Consider the following 14,806-nt stretch of genomic DNA (forward strand, 5'->3'; position numbering starts at 1 on the left):
GGAGAAACCCCGTCTCTACTAAAAATACAAAAAATGCCGGGTATGGTGGCGCATGCCTGTAATCCCAGTTACCCAGGAGGCTGAGGCAGGAGAATTGCTTGACCCTGGGAGGCGAAGGTTGCTGTGAGCCAAGATTGCTCCATTGCACTCCAGCCTGGGCAACACAGTGAGACCCCGTCTCAAAAAAAAAGAACTCATTTTGTTAATATCACTCATTTTAACCTGTTGCTGAGAGAGCGAGTACTAGGATGATATTTGTATTATGTTGGCATCAAACAAGTGCTTTTATTAATTTAATACTCCTTCAGATTAATTTATGTTATCAACTCTCAGTTTATAGTAGTCGTTGATAGAAAAAAGTGAGCCCTCTACTTTACCTGAAAGCATATTTTAGTTTTTGGTGAGAGATTTCCTTAAATTCATTGCTATTTAAAAAGAAGACGGCTGGGTGCAGTGGCTCACGGCTATAATCCCAGCATTTTGGGAGGCCGAGGCAGGCACATCACCTGAGGTCGGGACTTTGAGACCAGCCTCACCAACATGGCAAAACCCCGTCTCTACTAAAACTATAAAAATTGGCTGAGTATGGTGGTGCATACCTGTAATCCCAGCTATTCGGGAGGCTGAGGCACAAGAAACACTTGAGCCCAGGAGGCAAAGATTGCAGTGAGAGCAGAGATCACACCACTGCACTCCGACCTGGGCAACTGGGCGACAGAGCAAGACTCTCAGATAACAAAACAAAACAAAACAAAAACCTCACGATCTAAATTTCAGCTTAGTAAGTAAATCAGGTCATCATATAGTCACTTCGTTGGAAGTATGATTCAATAAAGAAAACTAAAGAATTAATATTGCTTGTATAAATATTTTCTTATCACCTTTCCTTCTGTTCTCATGTAATTTAGTGTTTTGTTTTTTCTAGTTTATGTTATGATAGCAATTTTCTGCATAGCATCAGCAATGAGTCTGTACAACTGTCTTGCGGCACTGATTCATAAGACACCATGCGGACAATGCACGTATGTATCTCTCACAGGACATCTTATAATTTTGGTGTTTATAGTTTAAAACAATACAAAATAGGAGTATTATTTGAAACCTATATAGTTTGATATACATTGGACCTATAGGTGTTTACATTTAAATTTAAATAAAATTAAATAAAATTAAAAATTGAGTTTTTCATTCTTACTAGCCACATTTCAAGTGCTCAATAGCCACATGTGACTAGTAGCTACTATATTGGACAGCACAGGTATAGTACATTTTCATCATCACAGAAAATTATATTGGACTGATAAACATTTTATTATGTCTCATTTGTTTTATGTAAAATCAAGACTTTTAAAATTGGTATTTCAGCCGGGCGTGGTGGCTCAAGCCTGTAATCCCAGCACTTTGGGAGGCCGAGACGGGCGGATCACGAGGTCAGAAGATCCAGACCATCCTAGCGAACATGGTGAAACCCCGTCTCTACTAAAAAAATACAAAAAATTAGCCGGGCGAGGTGGCGGGCGCCTGTAGTTCCCAGCTACTCGGGAGGCTGAGGCAGGAGAATAGCATAAACCTGGGAGGCGGAGCTTGCAGTGAGCTGAGATCTGGCCACTGCACTCCAGCCTGGGCGACAGAGCGAGACTCCGTCTCAAAAAAAATAAAAAAATTAAAAAATTAAAAAATAAAAAAAATAAAATTGGTATTTCAGTCACTTATTATGACTGTGGTTAACATTTGCTACTTCTTATATCAAGTGAACTTTGTACTTCATCTGCAGTGTTAACTATTTCAATCCGTTTTTTAGGATTGCATGTCGTGGCAAAAGCATGGAAGTGAGACTTATTTTTCTCTCTGGACTGTGCATAGCAGTAGCTGTTGTTTGGGCTGTGTTTCGAAATGAAGACAGGTATGAATACTCAATGTATTTGCTTTTAGATTAAGGATGAATTGTTTCCTATGTTGGCCTGATACTTATTGTGATTATTACGGAACTTTTTTGCTTCTATGCCAGAACACCAGTCTTGTAATGAACTACTTCTTAAATAAGCAGATCTTATGTTCATGCATTTGAACTCATATAGAGAAGGAAATATGAATTATTATTTCAACACATACACTGAAATAGACTTTAAAAATATACTTAATTTCATGCCTGTAATCCCAGCACTTGGGGAGGCCAAGGCAGGCAGATCACCTGAGGTCCGGAGTTCGAGACCAGCCAGACCAAAATGGAGAAACCCCGTCTCTACTAAAAATACAAAAAATTAGCCAGGCGTGGTGGCACACACCTGTAATCCCAGCTACTTGGGAGGCTGAGGCAGGAGAATTGCTAGAACCCGGGAGGCAGAGGTTGCAGTGAGCAGAAGTTGCAGTGAGCCAAGATCACACCATTGCACTCCAGCCTGGGCAACAAGAGTGAAACTCTATCTCAAAAAAATATGTGTGTGTGTATGTGTGTGTATGTATATATATAAGTGTGTGTATATATATGTATGTGTGTATATTTTTATATATATATACACACACACACTTAGTTTTGGTATAGCCACACAATAGAGTGCAATGCAGCTCTAAACAATGAAGATCTCTATGAATTGATATGCAGGGAGTTCCAGGAGAGAGAGAAAGAGACAGAGAGAGAGAGTGTAGAAACAATCAAAATGTCCATCAAACTTTGAATGGGTGAATACATTATGTTATATTTACACAATGGAATACTCTTCACCAATAAGTAAGCCTTATACTACATGCACAAGCATGAATGAATCTCAAACGTAATGCTAAGTGAAACTAGATACAAAAGAGAACATACTTGCCGGGCATGGTGGCTCATGCCTGTAATCCCAGCACTTTGGGAGGGCGAGGTGGGCAGATCACTTGTGGTCAGAAGTTCGAGACTAGCCTGACCAACACGGAGAAACCCCGTCTCTACTAAAAATACAGAATTAGCTGGGTGTGGTGGTGTGTGCCTGTAATCCCAGCTATTCAGGAGGCTGAGACAAGAGAATCACTTGAACCCGAGAGGCAGAGGTTGCAGCGAGCCGAGATCATGCTATTGCATTCCAGCCTGGGGAACAAGAGTGCAACTCTGTCTCAAAAAAAAAAAAAGAGAGAGAGAATATACTCTATGATATATAAAGTACAAAAAGGAGCCCAAACTATATATATTTATGGGCTACATGTGATGTTTTGATACAGGCATACAATGTGTAATGATCACATCAGAGTCATTGTGGGATCCATCACCTCAAGCCTTTATCATTTCTTTGATTGGGAACATTCCAATTTCACTCTTTTAGTTATTTTTACAATATACAAGAAGTTATTAACTGTATCACCTAATTGTGCTACCAAAATCTTATTTATTTTATTTAACTATATTTTTGCACCCATTAACTATCTTCACTTTATCACCCCCACTGTCTACCTTTTTTTAGCCTCTGGTAACCATCATTCTACTATCTCCATGAGTTCAATTTTTTATTTTCTTAATTTTAGCTCTCACTATGAGTGAGAACATGCAATATTTGTCTTTCTGTGCTTGGCTTATTTCACTTAACATGATGTCTTCCACTTCCATCCATGTCTTTACAAATGACAAGACTTCATTATTTTTTGTGGCTGAATATTCCATTGTGTGTATTTGTATAATTTTTTATATATATATATATATGTATAATATTTCCTCCATCCATTGATGGACACAGGTTGATTCCATATCCTGGCTATTGTGAATAGTGCTACAATAAATGTGAGAGTTCAGATATCTCTTTAATACTGAGTTCCTTTCTTTTGCATGTATATCCAGTGTTTGCATGTATATCCAGTGGTGGAATTGCTGGATCATATGGTAGTTCTGTTTTTAGTTTTCTGAGGAATTTCCATACTGTTCTTCATAGTGGCTGTGGTAATTTACATTCCCACCAACAGTGTACGAGGTTTCCCCTTTTCCCACATCCTTGCCAGCATTCTGGGGTGAGATGATATCTCGTAGTTTTGATTTACATTTCTCTAATTGCAGTCAGATTTCATCTGATTGGAGATGCTGAGCATTTTTTCATATATCTGTTGGTCATTTGTATGTCTTTGGAGAAATGTCTATTCAGATATTTTGTCCTATTTTTAATTGGATGATTTGGTTTTTTTTCTATCGAGTTGTTTGAGCTCCTTATGTATTCTGGTTATTAATAGCTTGTCAGATGGGTAGTTTGCAGATATTTTCTTTCATTCTGTGGGTTGTCTCTTCACTTTCTTGATTTTTCCTTTGCCATGCAAAACCTTTTAGCTTGATGTGATTCCATTTGTCCATTTTTGTTTTTGTGGTCTGCGCTTTTGAAGTCTTACTCAAGAAATCTTTGCCAAGACCAATGTCCTGGAACATTTCCCCAGTGTTTTCATCAAGTAGTTTCACAGTTTCAGGTCTTAGATGTAAGTCTTTAATCCACTTTGATTTGATATTTGTATTTCTTTAAGTGAAAAAAAGTGAAGTGCAAAAAAATATATAGAGTATGCTGTCTTTTATGCAAGAAAGAGGGGGATATAAGAAAATATACAGATATCTGTTCATTTGCAGGAAGATAACCAGAAGAAAATATATACTTAAGTTTATATTAATGTTTTATTAATAAAATTATTGAGGACTGAAAGGATTTAATGGCCTAAAATTTGGGAAACAAAGCTCATACAGCTTTATACAGCTTCAGGTAGGATAATTAATGGATAATTACTCATGTCAATTTCTGATGGAGTAAGTTGCATAACTTGTTTTCTTTATGTTCAAGCTATTTGGATCTGTGTTAACACTGAAATTCTTTTGTTAACAGCTGTTTTCTAGAACGAGACATGTGTTAATGCACTTATGTCTGATATATGTTCTTCTGAGGTAGCCTTTTCAACTTTTTCTTAGTATAATAATATTCATTATTCTACTGGGACAGTAAAATTACCAAATATGGAATATATGAGGTGTTTTGTTGTTATGCTTGCTGTTTAATAATTGAATAGTCAGAAATCAGCCAGGCATGGTGGCATGCATGCCTGTAGTCCCAGCTACTTGGGAAACTGAGACACGAAAATCGCTTGGACCCAGGAGGCAAAGGTTGCAGTGAGCCAGTATCACGCCACTGCACTCCAGCCTGGGTGACAGCGTGAGACTCTGTCTCAAAAAAAAAAAAAAAAAAAGGAATAGTCAAATCGTAGCAATTAAATGATATTACCTCAGTGATCTATGTCTTTTGAAAAGCTTCATCTAAACATTAATAAAGCAATAGAGTAATATCTTTTGATTTTAGGTGGGCTTGGATTTTACAGGATATCTTGGGGATTGCTTTCTGTCTGAATTTAATTAAAACACTGAAGTTGCCCAACTTCAAGGTAATGTATACAATACTACTTTGCTAGTTAAAATGAATTTTTAAAACACAACTTTATTAAGGCATAATTTACCCACAATTAAATGCACCAATTTTTGGTGTACTGTTTATGGAAATTTTACAAATGTGTAACTTTGTAACCACTATGCCAGTGAAGTTGTAGAACATTTCTCATCTCTTCCAAAATCTCTACCGTGGCCTTTGCAATCAGTCCTAATCCCCAGGCCCAGTCAACCACTGATTTGCTAGCTAAACTATTGTTGTTGTTGTTGTTTTTTCTTTTGTTTCTTTTATTTGTATAAATTTAAGGGGTTCGAGTGTAGTTTTGTTACATGGATATATTGGGTAGTGATGAAATGTGGGCTTATAGTATAACGATCACTCAACTAATGTGCATTGTCCCCATTAAGTAATTTCTCTCCCTCACCCCTTCTAACCCTTCCACCATGCTGAGTATCCAGTGCCTGTTATTCCTCACTCTTATCCATGTGTATACTTTATTTTAGCTAAATTTTGTTTGTTTGTTTTTGTAGAGATGGGGGTCTTGCTATGCTACCCAAGCTGTTCTCAAACTGCTGTCCGCAAGCAGTCCTCCTGACTTGGCCTCCCAAAGTTCTGGGATTACAGGCATGAGCCGCTGCACCTTGCCTAAAATATTTTTATTTATTTATTTGTTTGTTTGTTTGTTTTTGAGATAGAGTCTCGCTCAGTCTCCCAGGCTGGAGTGCAGTGTTGCAATCTTGGCTCACTGCAGCCTCTGCCTCCTGAGCTCAAGCGATTCTCCTGCCTCAGCCTCCCAAGTAGCTGGGGTTACAGGCGCCCACCACCAAGCCCTGCTGATTTTTATATTTTTAGTAGAGACAGGGTTTCACCATGTTGGCCAGGCTGGTTTTGAACTCCTGACCTCAAATGATCTGCCCACCTGGGCCTCCCAAAGTGCTGGGATTACAGGCGTGAGCCACTGTGCCCAGCCTGCTTAAAATATTTTTAATCATTCATGTAATATGCCAAATTCATAAAATCTTTAACACGACTAAATATCAGAGAAGCACATTTCTTTTTTTTTTCTTTCTTTTTTTTTTTCCTCCCCCAAGATAGTCTCACTCTGTCACCTAGGCTGGAGTGCAGTGGCACGATCTCAGCTCACTGCAACCTCTGCCTCCCAGGTTCAAGTGATTCTTCTGCCTCAGCCTCCTGAGTAGCTGGGGTTATAGGCACGCGCCACCACGCCTGGCTAATTTTTGTATTCTTAGCAGAGATGGGATTTCACCATGTTGGCCAGGCTGGTCTCGAACTCTTGACCTCGTGATCTGCCCCGCCTCAGCCTCCCAAAGTGCTGGGATTACAGGCGTGAGCCACCATGCCCAACCCAGCACATCTCTTTGGTTCGGTGATTTTTTTAAAAAACAAGATAAAGAAGATAAGCGTTTTAATACGTAGAATAATAAAACTATACATAGTATTAACTATAAGATATCTTTTTAAAAATAATATTTAAATGTATATTCATATCTTTATTTGGACTTGAAAAATAATTTAATGCCTTAATTTCTATTTAGGAAGATTGACCTTTAATTTTGTTTCTTTCTTCAACAGTCATGTGTGATACTTCTAGGCCTTCTCCTCCTCTATGATGTATTTTTTGTTTTCATAACACCATTCATCACAAAGGTATGACCATTTTTTAAATGCGTGAAGAAACATGCTAAAAAATGATGATCTTAAATCTGCTCCTAGATTATTAATTTTGTAGATGTTTACCACTGAGTGAATTCTAATTCTCTTAAAAGAATTGTCATTGATATTGGCCTTTTAACTTTCAAGGCTTTAATCCATTTTGTTAGATTTTAAAATGTCTCTTGACTGATACAAATATGAGAATATCTGTAATTTTCTTCCCTTTTCAAAGTAATTATTTTTATGAGCTAAATATTTACTGTAGGCAATATAGACAGTAAAAAAAATAAAATATCGTTTCTGAAGCACTAGTTTGAGACTAAGAAAGAGCGGCACACTGGAAATCGGAAGGCCTAGAATGTAACTCTGTAACCTTGCAACCATAGGCAAGTTAGCCCTTTCTGCTTGCATTTACTAACCCGTTATATGAGGGAGTATTGCTGGCTATTCATCTTTCCATCCCCATCAGTGGAATTCTTTTGGTTCCAACTTACAGAACCCAACCTAAGCCTTCTGTACCAAAAAGGCCCCATTTATCTAGGCTGTGTTTGTAGGCCAGTGTGGGGCTGGCGTCAAGAGAAACTAGACCCAGGGCCACATACTCTCCCTTTTTGCTTCTGTCCATTTGTTCATTCTCTCAGACTGGCTTTTTCCAAGAAGTTAGAATCAGAGCAACTGCAGCTGCTAGGTCATATATTCCCAGCTCTGCCACTAGCTCTTCAGTAAAATGAGGAGAGGTGTTGGGTTAGTATGGTGGTCCTTAATTATTTGTCCAGCTTTTCTACTTTGGTCCTTTTCCTGTCTCATGAATATATTAATTATTGCTTAATTCCCCAACTTTCTCCCATTTTGAGTCTTGCTTTGTAACTTCATATTATCCATTTATCCTTTGTCACTCTCACATATTTAAGTATTTGATATTCTCTACTTCTCATTCCTTCTTTTTTTTTTTTTTTTTTTTTTTTAAGGCCGAGTCTTGAGACTGAAGTGCAATGGCACAATCCTAGTTCACTGCAGCCTCAAACTCCTGGGCTCAAGCCCAGGAGTCCTCACACCTTGGCCTCCCAGAGTATTGGGATTACAGGCATGAGCCATAGCGTGTGGCCTCATTCCTTCTTTACCCATTCATTAAACCTACCATCTGTGAAATCACTGTAAAAATCTACACTTCTGGTATTTGCTATAATAACATAAAGATAAACTGACCCTATTGGGAAGCTAAAATTATAATAGGTAACAAATATAGTTAACTGCCCCAAAATACAGCTAACCATCCAAACTTTTTTTTTTCTCTCTTCTTTGAGACAGGGTCTTGGTCTGCCGCCCAAGCTGGAGTGCAGTGGCTCAATTACGAGTTACTGCAGCCTTAACATCCTGATGCCCAGGTGATCCTCCCACCTCAGCTTCCCAAATAGCTGGTACTACAGGGACATACCATTACACCCAGCCAATTTTTGTATTTTTTGTAGAGATGGGGTTTTACCATATTGTCCAGGCTGGTCTCAAACTCTTGGGTTCAGGAGATCTTCCTGTCTCAGCCTCCCAAAGTGCTGGGATTTACAGGGATGAACCATTTTGGTTATGCCTGGCATAACCAAACCATTTTACTAGCACCTTTCTGTCACTTAATTATGAGCCATTTGATTCATTGACTTCACCAAACAATAGTAATCTAAAAAAAATTCATAGAACTAGTATGGGTTATAACTAAACTTACTATTTGGCCATGTGCGGTGGCTAATGCCTATAATCCCAACACTTTGGGAGGCCAAGGCAGGCAGATCACTTGAGGTCAGGAGTTCGAGACCAGCCTGGCCAACATGGTGAACCTGTATCTCTACTAAAAATAGCAATAATTAAGAGGCCAGAGGCAGGGCGAGGTGGCTCACGCCTGTAATCCCAGCACTTTGAGAGGCCAAGGCGGGTGGATCACTTGAGGTCAGGAGTTTGAGACCAGCCTAGCCAACATAGCGAAACCCTGTCTCTACTAAGAATACAAAAATGCCAGGCACAGTGGTGGGTGCCTGTAATCCCAGCTACTTGTGGGGCTGAGGCAGGAGAATCACTTGAATCCAGGAGGCAGAGGTTGCAATAAGCTGAGATTGCACCACTGCACTCCAGCCTGGGCGACAGAGGGAGACTCTGTCTCAAAAAATAAATAAATAAATAAAATAAAATAAAATAATTAGCCAGATGTAGTAGTGCACGCCTGTAGTCCCAGCTACTCAGGAGACCGAGGTGGGAGGATCACTTGAAGCCAGGAGGTGGAGGTTATAGTGAGCCTAGATTGTGCCAGTGCACTCCAGCCTGGGCAACAGAGTGAGACTCCGTTTCAAAAAATAAAATTGTTAGCCAGGCGCAGTGGCTCATGCCCGTAATCCCAGCACTTTGGGAAGCTGAGGTGGGCGAATCACGAGGTCAGGAGATCAAGACCATCCTGGCTAATACGGTGAAACCCCATCTCTACTAAAAAAATGCAAAAAAAATTAGCTGGGTGTGGTGGCAGGCACCTATAGTGCCAGCTACTTGGGAGGCTGAGGCAGGAGAATGGTGTGAACTCAGGAGGCAGAGCTTGCAGTGAGCCGAGATCATGCCACTGCATTCCAGCCTGGGCGACAGAGGGAGACTCTGTCTCAAACAAAAATACAAAAAATTTGCCAGGCATGGTGGCAGACACCTGTAGTCCCAGCTACTTGGGAGGCTGAGGCAGGTGAATGGTGTGAACCCGGGAGGCGGAGCTTGCAGTGAGCTGAGATCATGCCACTGCACTCCAGCCTGGGCGACAGAGTGAGACTCCGTCTCAAAAAAAAAAAAAAAAATTTTTCATCTTCCTATTTCTCTCTTAGTTTCTACTGACTAGGAACGTGATTTCTAGCAACCTAATATGGTGGAAAAAACTCAGTGCTCGCTCTTTGGAGTTCACTGCTATAGATTTACTTTAATACCTTATTCTCAGTCTGATTTGTTTGTTTTTATTAAGGAAGCAGACCTTACTTTAGTAGGTAACTCAAAAATCAGATTGCTGATTTTCCTGGTTTTCACTGTAAATTTGAAGGGTTAACTATTGCATATTCTAAACATGTTCTTGACCCAAGTGTTAGTGGCCTTCTAGTGAGTTGGCAAGGCAGGTCGCCATAAAAGTACAGCAATAAGAGCCTGTCTTACTCATTTTTCTCCATCCACCACTGTGCTCAGTATTGTGTCTTACAAATAGTAGTTATTCAGGTATCTTTAAATGTATGGGAGGATATCAATGATGGTCTTCAGTTAAATGTTTTACATAACAATTAGAAAGTGAACCAAAATGAACTCTTTATCTGGAAATGTTATCACAACCTAGGAATCTGCTTTAAGGAACTGTACTTAGTGTTAGTTTATTTTCCTAAACTGCTTTGACTTAACCCTTCTGTAACCCAAAGCTTAACATGAGCAAAAGATTTCTGCAGCTAGGGGTTTTATCCTCCTTTCTACTCAGCTCAGGAATCAATGAGGTCCTTTTAAAAACACTCAAGTGGTTTTTCTCCTGTGCACCCCACCCACATGGAAAATATTATAGTTAGTCAATCAAATTTTCCTGAAATTCAGCGTTTGTTTCTCTTCCCTGTACCTGCTTTGCTGATATATTTATCATAATATGAAACAAAATGAGTGGTTCATGCAATCTTAACTTGCTACCTCACAATGTTTTCCCTCTCCACAACAGACTTGGCTATCAGGAAAAAGTTTTTAAATGAACCCCTCACACAACCCACATAAAAAGACTTTATCCAGGCACAAGGGAGGGAAATTTAGCTAAGGTTAATGTTTTGACTGGATCATAGAAAGCAGGCAGGGCTGAAATTGGATGAGAGTTAGGCTAGAGAAGCTTCTCAGGTTCTATAGGGTTGGGTCTTTTCAAATTTGGTTTCATTGTTTTGTTATTGTGGTGAGTAGCCAGAAGGTCAGATGTATATTTATTCAAATAAAGTTACCAATATTTTTTACAAACTAAGTGTAAAAGATTTTAGTATGACCTTCTTCACTGACATTGCTGAAAACTACTAAGAACATACAGTATATGGCATAATGTAACTAAAAGTACTGTATCTAAAATTTATAACCCATTACAAATGTCAGATATTAATATGTCATTACAAATCAGAACTGAGGGTTCACTTGAATTATTTTTACGTGATTCATTTGCCAATGTCTGAGAATTGTTGACCTCTGGTAAAGTGGAGCAACTGTACTAGGTGGACTTTGTTTTAGATGACTTCAGTTTTTGCTATCTACAAAGACTTTTAGGAAAACAGCAGTCTGTAGCCCATTTTCAGTGTAACTGGCCATATGCCATGGGGCTTAAATCACACTTGAATAGTGGCAGATTGTTTTCTTTAAATGATTAGACAACTTCTTTTCTCTTCCTTCTCAATTTTAGAATGGTGAGAGTATCATGGTTGAACTTGCAGCTGGACCTTTTGGAAATAATGAAAAGGTAGGGATGGCAATGAAATAGAAATGGCTGTCCAGTGTATGTATGTGTATCCAGTTAATAATTTGCTTTCCTGTGTAATTCATTGGTCACGTAGTGCATGTTAAGGTATTGTAAAACTTATTTCTCAGAAAATATAGCTCTTTTCTTAGTTATTCTAAATTATTAAATACCTATTGACTTGGGTTTCATCCTAGAATGATGGAAACTTGGTGGAAGCCACTGGTCAACCCTCAGCTCCCCATGAGAAAGTAAGGATTGTATTTCAGATATGTTCATTGGACTTTAAATCATACCCTCTGAGGCAAGAGTCTTCTTTGGGGGAAAAAAATCCAGATAGCCAAAAAAAAATAAGGCTTGTTCTATTTTCTGTGTTTCAAGGCCTGAGTTCTATTCTTGGTAAAGAGTGAAAAAAAAGGTTAAATGTGGGGATAGTTGATTAATACTGTTAATCCTACGTGTGTGTTGAGCTTCATTTTTTCAAAACTAATCTATTTCTTTCGGAAATAGATAGAAACAGAGTATTTCATGTTCCTTTAAACTATCAAAAGAACTATTCTAATGTTAATCATTCCCTTTCTAGAAGATATGGGTGGCCAGGCACGGTGGCTTATGCCTGTAATCCCAGCACTTTAGGAGACTGAGGCAGGTGGATCACCTGAGGTCAGGAGTTTGAGACCAACCTGGCCAACATGGTGAAACACTGTCTCTACTAAAAACAGAAAAAGTAGCCGGGCATGGTGGCTCATACCTGTAATCCCAGCTACTTGGGAGGCTGAGGCAGGAAAATCACTTGAACCCAGGAGGCGGAGGTTGCAGTTGCAGTTGCAGTTGCAGTGAACTGAGATCGTGCCACTGCACTCCACCTGGGCAACAGAGCAAGACTCTGTCTCCAAAAAATAAATAAATAAATAAAAGATATGGGTAAAGATTGCCAAGAAGTTCATTGGTGGCCTCTTTTTTGTTTTGTTTTGTTTTATTTTGTTTTGTTTTTGAACAGTTGCCAGTAGTCATCAGAGTACCAAAACTGATCTATTTCTCAGTAATGAGTGTGTGCCTCATGCCTGTTTCAATATTGGGTTTTGGAGACATTATTGTACCAGGTAAGCAATTGTAACAATTTTAGTAAAAAAAAAATACTGATGATTTTAAATCGTCATGTGTATACAATCTGTTAAAAGTTACCTGCTCTGTATTAACTATTTCTGTCTGTCACTAGAGCTGAGATTGTTATAACAAAAAAGCTTATTGAGGGTAGAAGGTAAAGCCCAACTGGTAAGAACTAAAGTACTGTAATAACTCCCATGGCTCAAAAAGTTTGTTAAGGAAGCAACTAGGATCAGTTTAACCTTCTTCAAGAAAGTGTATTTGTGACCCTTTTTAGAAGTTGAATATAATAATGCCAAACAGTTTATATTACTTATATTTTAAGATAATGGTTATGTTTTAGAAAAAGTAGTTTAAGAATATTAGGCAAGGCTGTGATCAAGAGGAGAAACAGAAGAACACCATCTTGTAGGACTGCACAATACAAAAAGACACAGTTTATAGTGGAATTGATCACCGTCTCTTAGCATGTCTGCTCTGACAGTGTAGTTCTGCCTTATTTTCCTCACTGCACTGTCTGTAGAATAAACTTAATCCAAGCCCAGTAATAATTTAGTTTAGAAATAATTGATAATATTCCTCTATCAACTGAGTTTTTCCTTCTTCATTTTTCTTACAGTCTCCCTATGTCCTAACTGCCTGTGGTGCATGGGTGAGGAGTACTAGTGCTTCTGAAAAAGCCCTTCTATTTATATAGCAAAACCAGGTAGAGAGAGAAAAACTAGCAGTGTTGCCTTGCAAGTTGACATGGCAAAGTCCAGTGTAGCAGCTCTCTTAGCTCAGTGAATCTCGAGTCACATAATTGATAAAATAAGGAAAACATTCTATTGAGTAACCTTGCACTTCTTTGAATATCATTAAACTTATACCTGATTGTACCATTTCCCTACCAAGGGCTATACAAGATCTTCTATATAGAACTTGGCATAGAACTGGTAAAAATAGTATATAAATACTACGTTATTGAAGTAAATGTCAAAGATCTAAAACAAAAACATTTCTCTAAAGAGCAGAGGTACTGACAATACATGACTTAATCCTAAAAGCTAAATTTGAATTTAGGGAGGGAAAAGGTACTATTTTTTTAAAAAACGTGGAAATGTGATTAAACAGCAAAAACAAGGGACTTATTTTATTAATTTTGTAGAGACCAAAACTAATTAATTCAAATAACTAATGAAGATAGTAAAATTATTTTATGATTTTTGAAGTAGTTAAATGTCATTCTTTCTGTTTTTATAACATTATAAATAAATACAAGCTGAGATTTCTTCTTTGGGAAGAAGAAAAGGTTCAACAAATTTCTTACAAGAAATAGATATTAAATGAGTTGTTTCTGCATAATTGCATGTTTACAAATGAAGGCATGAGCCAAGCGTGGTGGCTCATGCCTGTAATCCCAGCCCTTTGGGAGGCTGAGGCAGATGGATCACTTGAGGTCAGGAGTTCAAGACCAGCCTGGCCAACGTGGTGAAACCCCATCTCTACTAAAAATACAAAAATTAGCCATGTGTGTTGGCACACGCCCATAATCCCAGCTACTTGAGAGGCTGAGACAGGAGAATCACCTGAACCCAGGAGGTGGAGGTTGCAGTGAGCTGAGATCGCACCACTGCACTCTGGCCTGGGTGACAGAGTGAGACTCTGTCTCAAAAAAAGGAAAAACACAACTGAATAGCATTCCAGTCTTTGTATGTACCACATTTGCTTTATTCATCTGTTACGGACACTTAGGTTGCTTCCATTTTTTGGCTATTGTGAATAATGCTGCAGTGAATATGGGAATGCAAATATCTCTTTGACATACTGATTTCAGTTCCTTTGGATGTATACCCAGTAGTGGGATTATTAGACCATATATGGTAGTTCTAGTTTTAATTTTCTAAAGAACCACCATACTGGTTTCCGTAATGGCTACCCTCATTTACATTCCCATCAACAATGAACAAGGGTTCCCTTTTTGCTCCATCCTGAGGCTTACTTTTCATCTTTTTGATAATAGCCATTCTAACATATGTAAGGTGATATCTCATTGTGGTTTTAATTTGCATTTTTCTGATGATTGGTGATTTTAAGCAATTTTTAAATATACCTGTTGTCTATTTATCTGTCTGCTATTGAGAATTAGCTATTCAGGCTGGGCGTGGTGGCTCACGCCTGTAATCCCAGCACTTTGGGAGGC

General features: G+C 38.6%; 1 protein-coding gene across 1 annotated transcript in view; it reads left to right on the plus strand.

Moving 5' to 3' along the window:
* Positions 1–14,806, plus strand: part of SPPL2A (signal peptide peptidase like 2A) — a 78,336-nt gene that overhangs the window by 50,042 nt on the left and 13,488 nt on the right. The window contains exons 7-12 of the mRNA XM_011995752.1: positions 926–1,022; positions 1,802–1,903; positions 5,289–5,370; positions 6,966–7,040; positions 11,464–11,520; positions 12,518–12,620. Of these exons, the coding sequence (XP_011851142.1) occupies positions 926–1,022; positions 1,802–1,903; positions 5,289–5,370; positions 6,966–7,040; positions 11,464–11,520; positions 12,518–12,620 (516 nt within the window). The remainder of the gene's footprint in view (positions 1–925; positions 1,023–1,801; positions 1,904–5,288; positions 5,371–6,965; positions 7,041–11,463; positions 11,521–12,517; positions 12,621–14,806) is intronic.

This window comes from Mandrillus leucophaeus, unplaced genomic scaffold (assembly GCF_000951045.1).
Source record: "Mandrillus leucophaeus isolate KB7577 unplaced genomic scaffold, Mleu.le_1.0 Scaffold497, whole genome shotgun sequence".
In the NCBI taxonomy this organism is placed as follows: Eukaryota; Metazoa; Chordata; class Mammalia; order Primates; family Cercopithecidae; genus Mandrillus; species Mandrillus leucophaeus.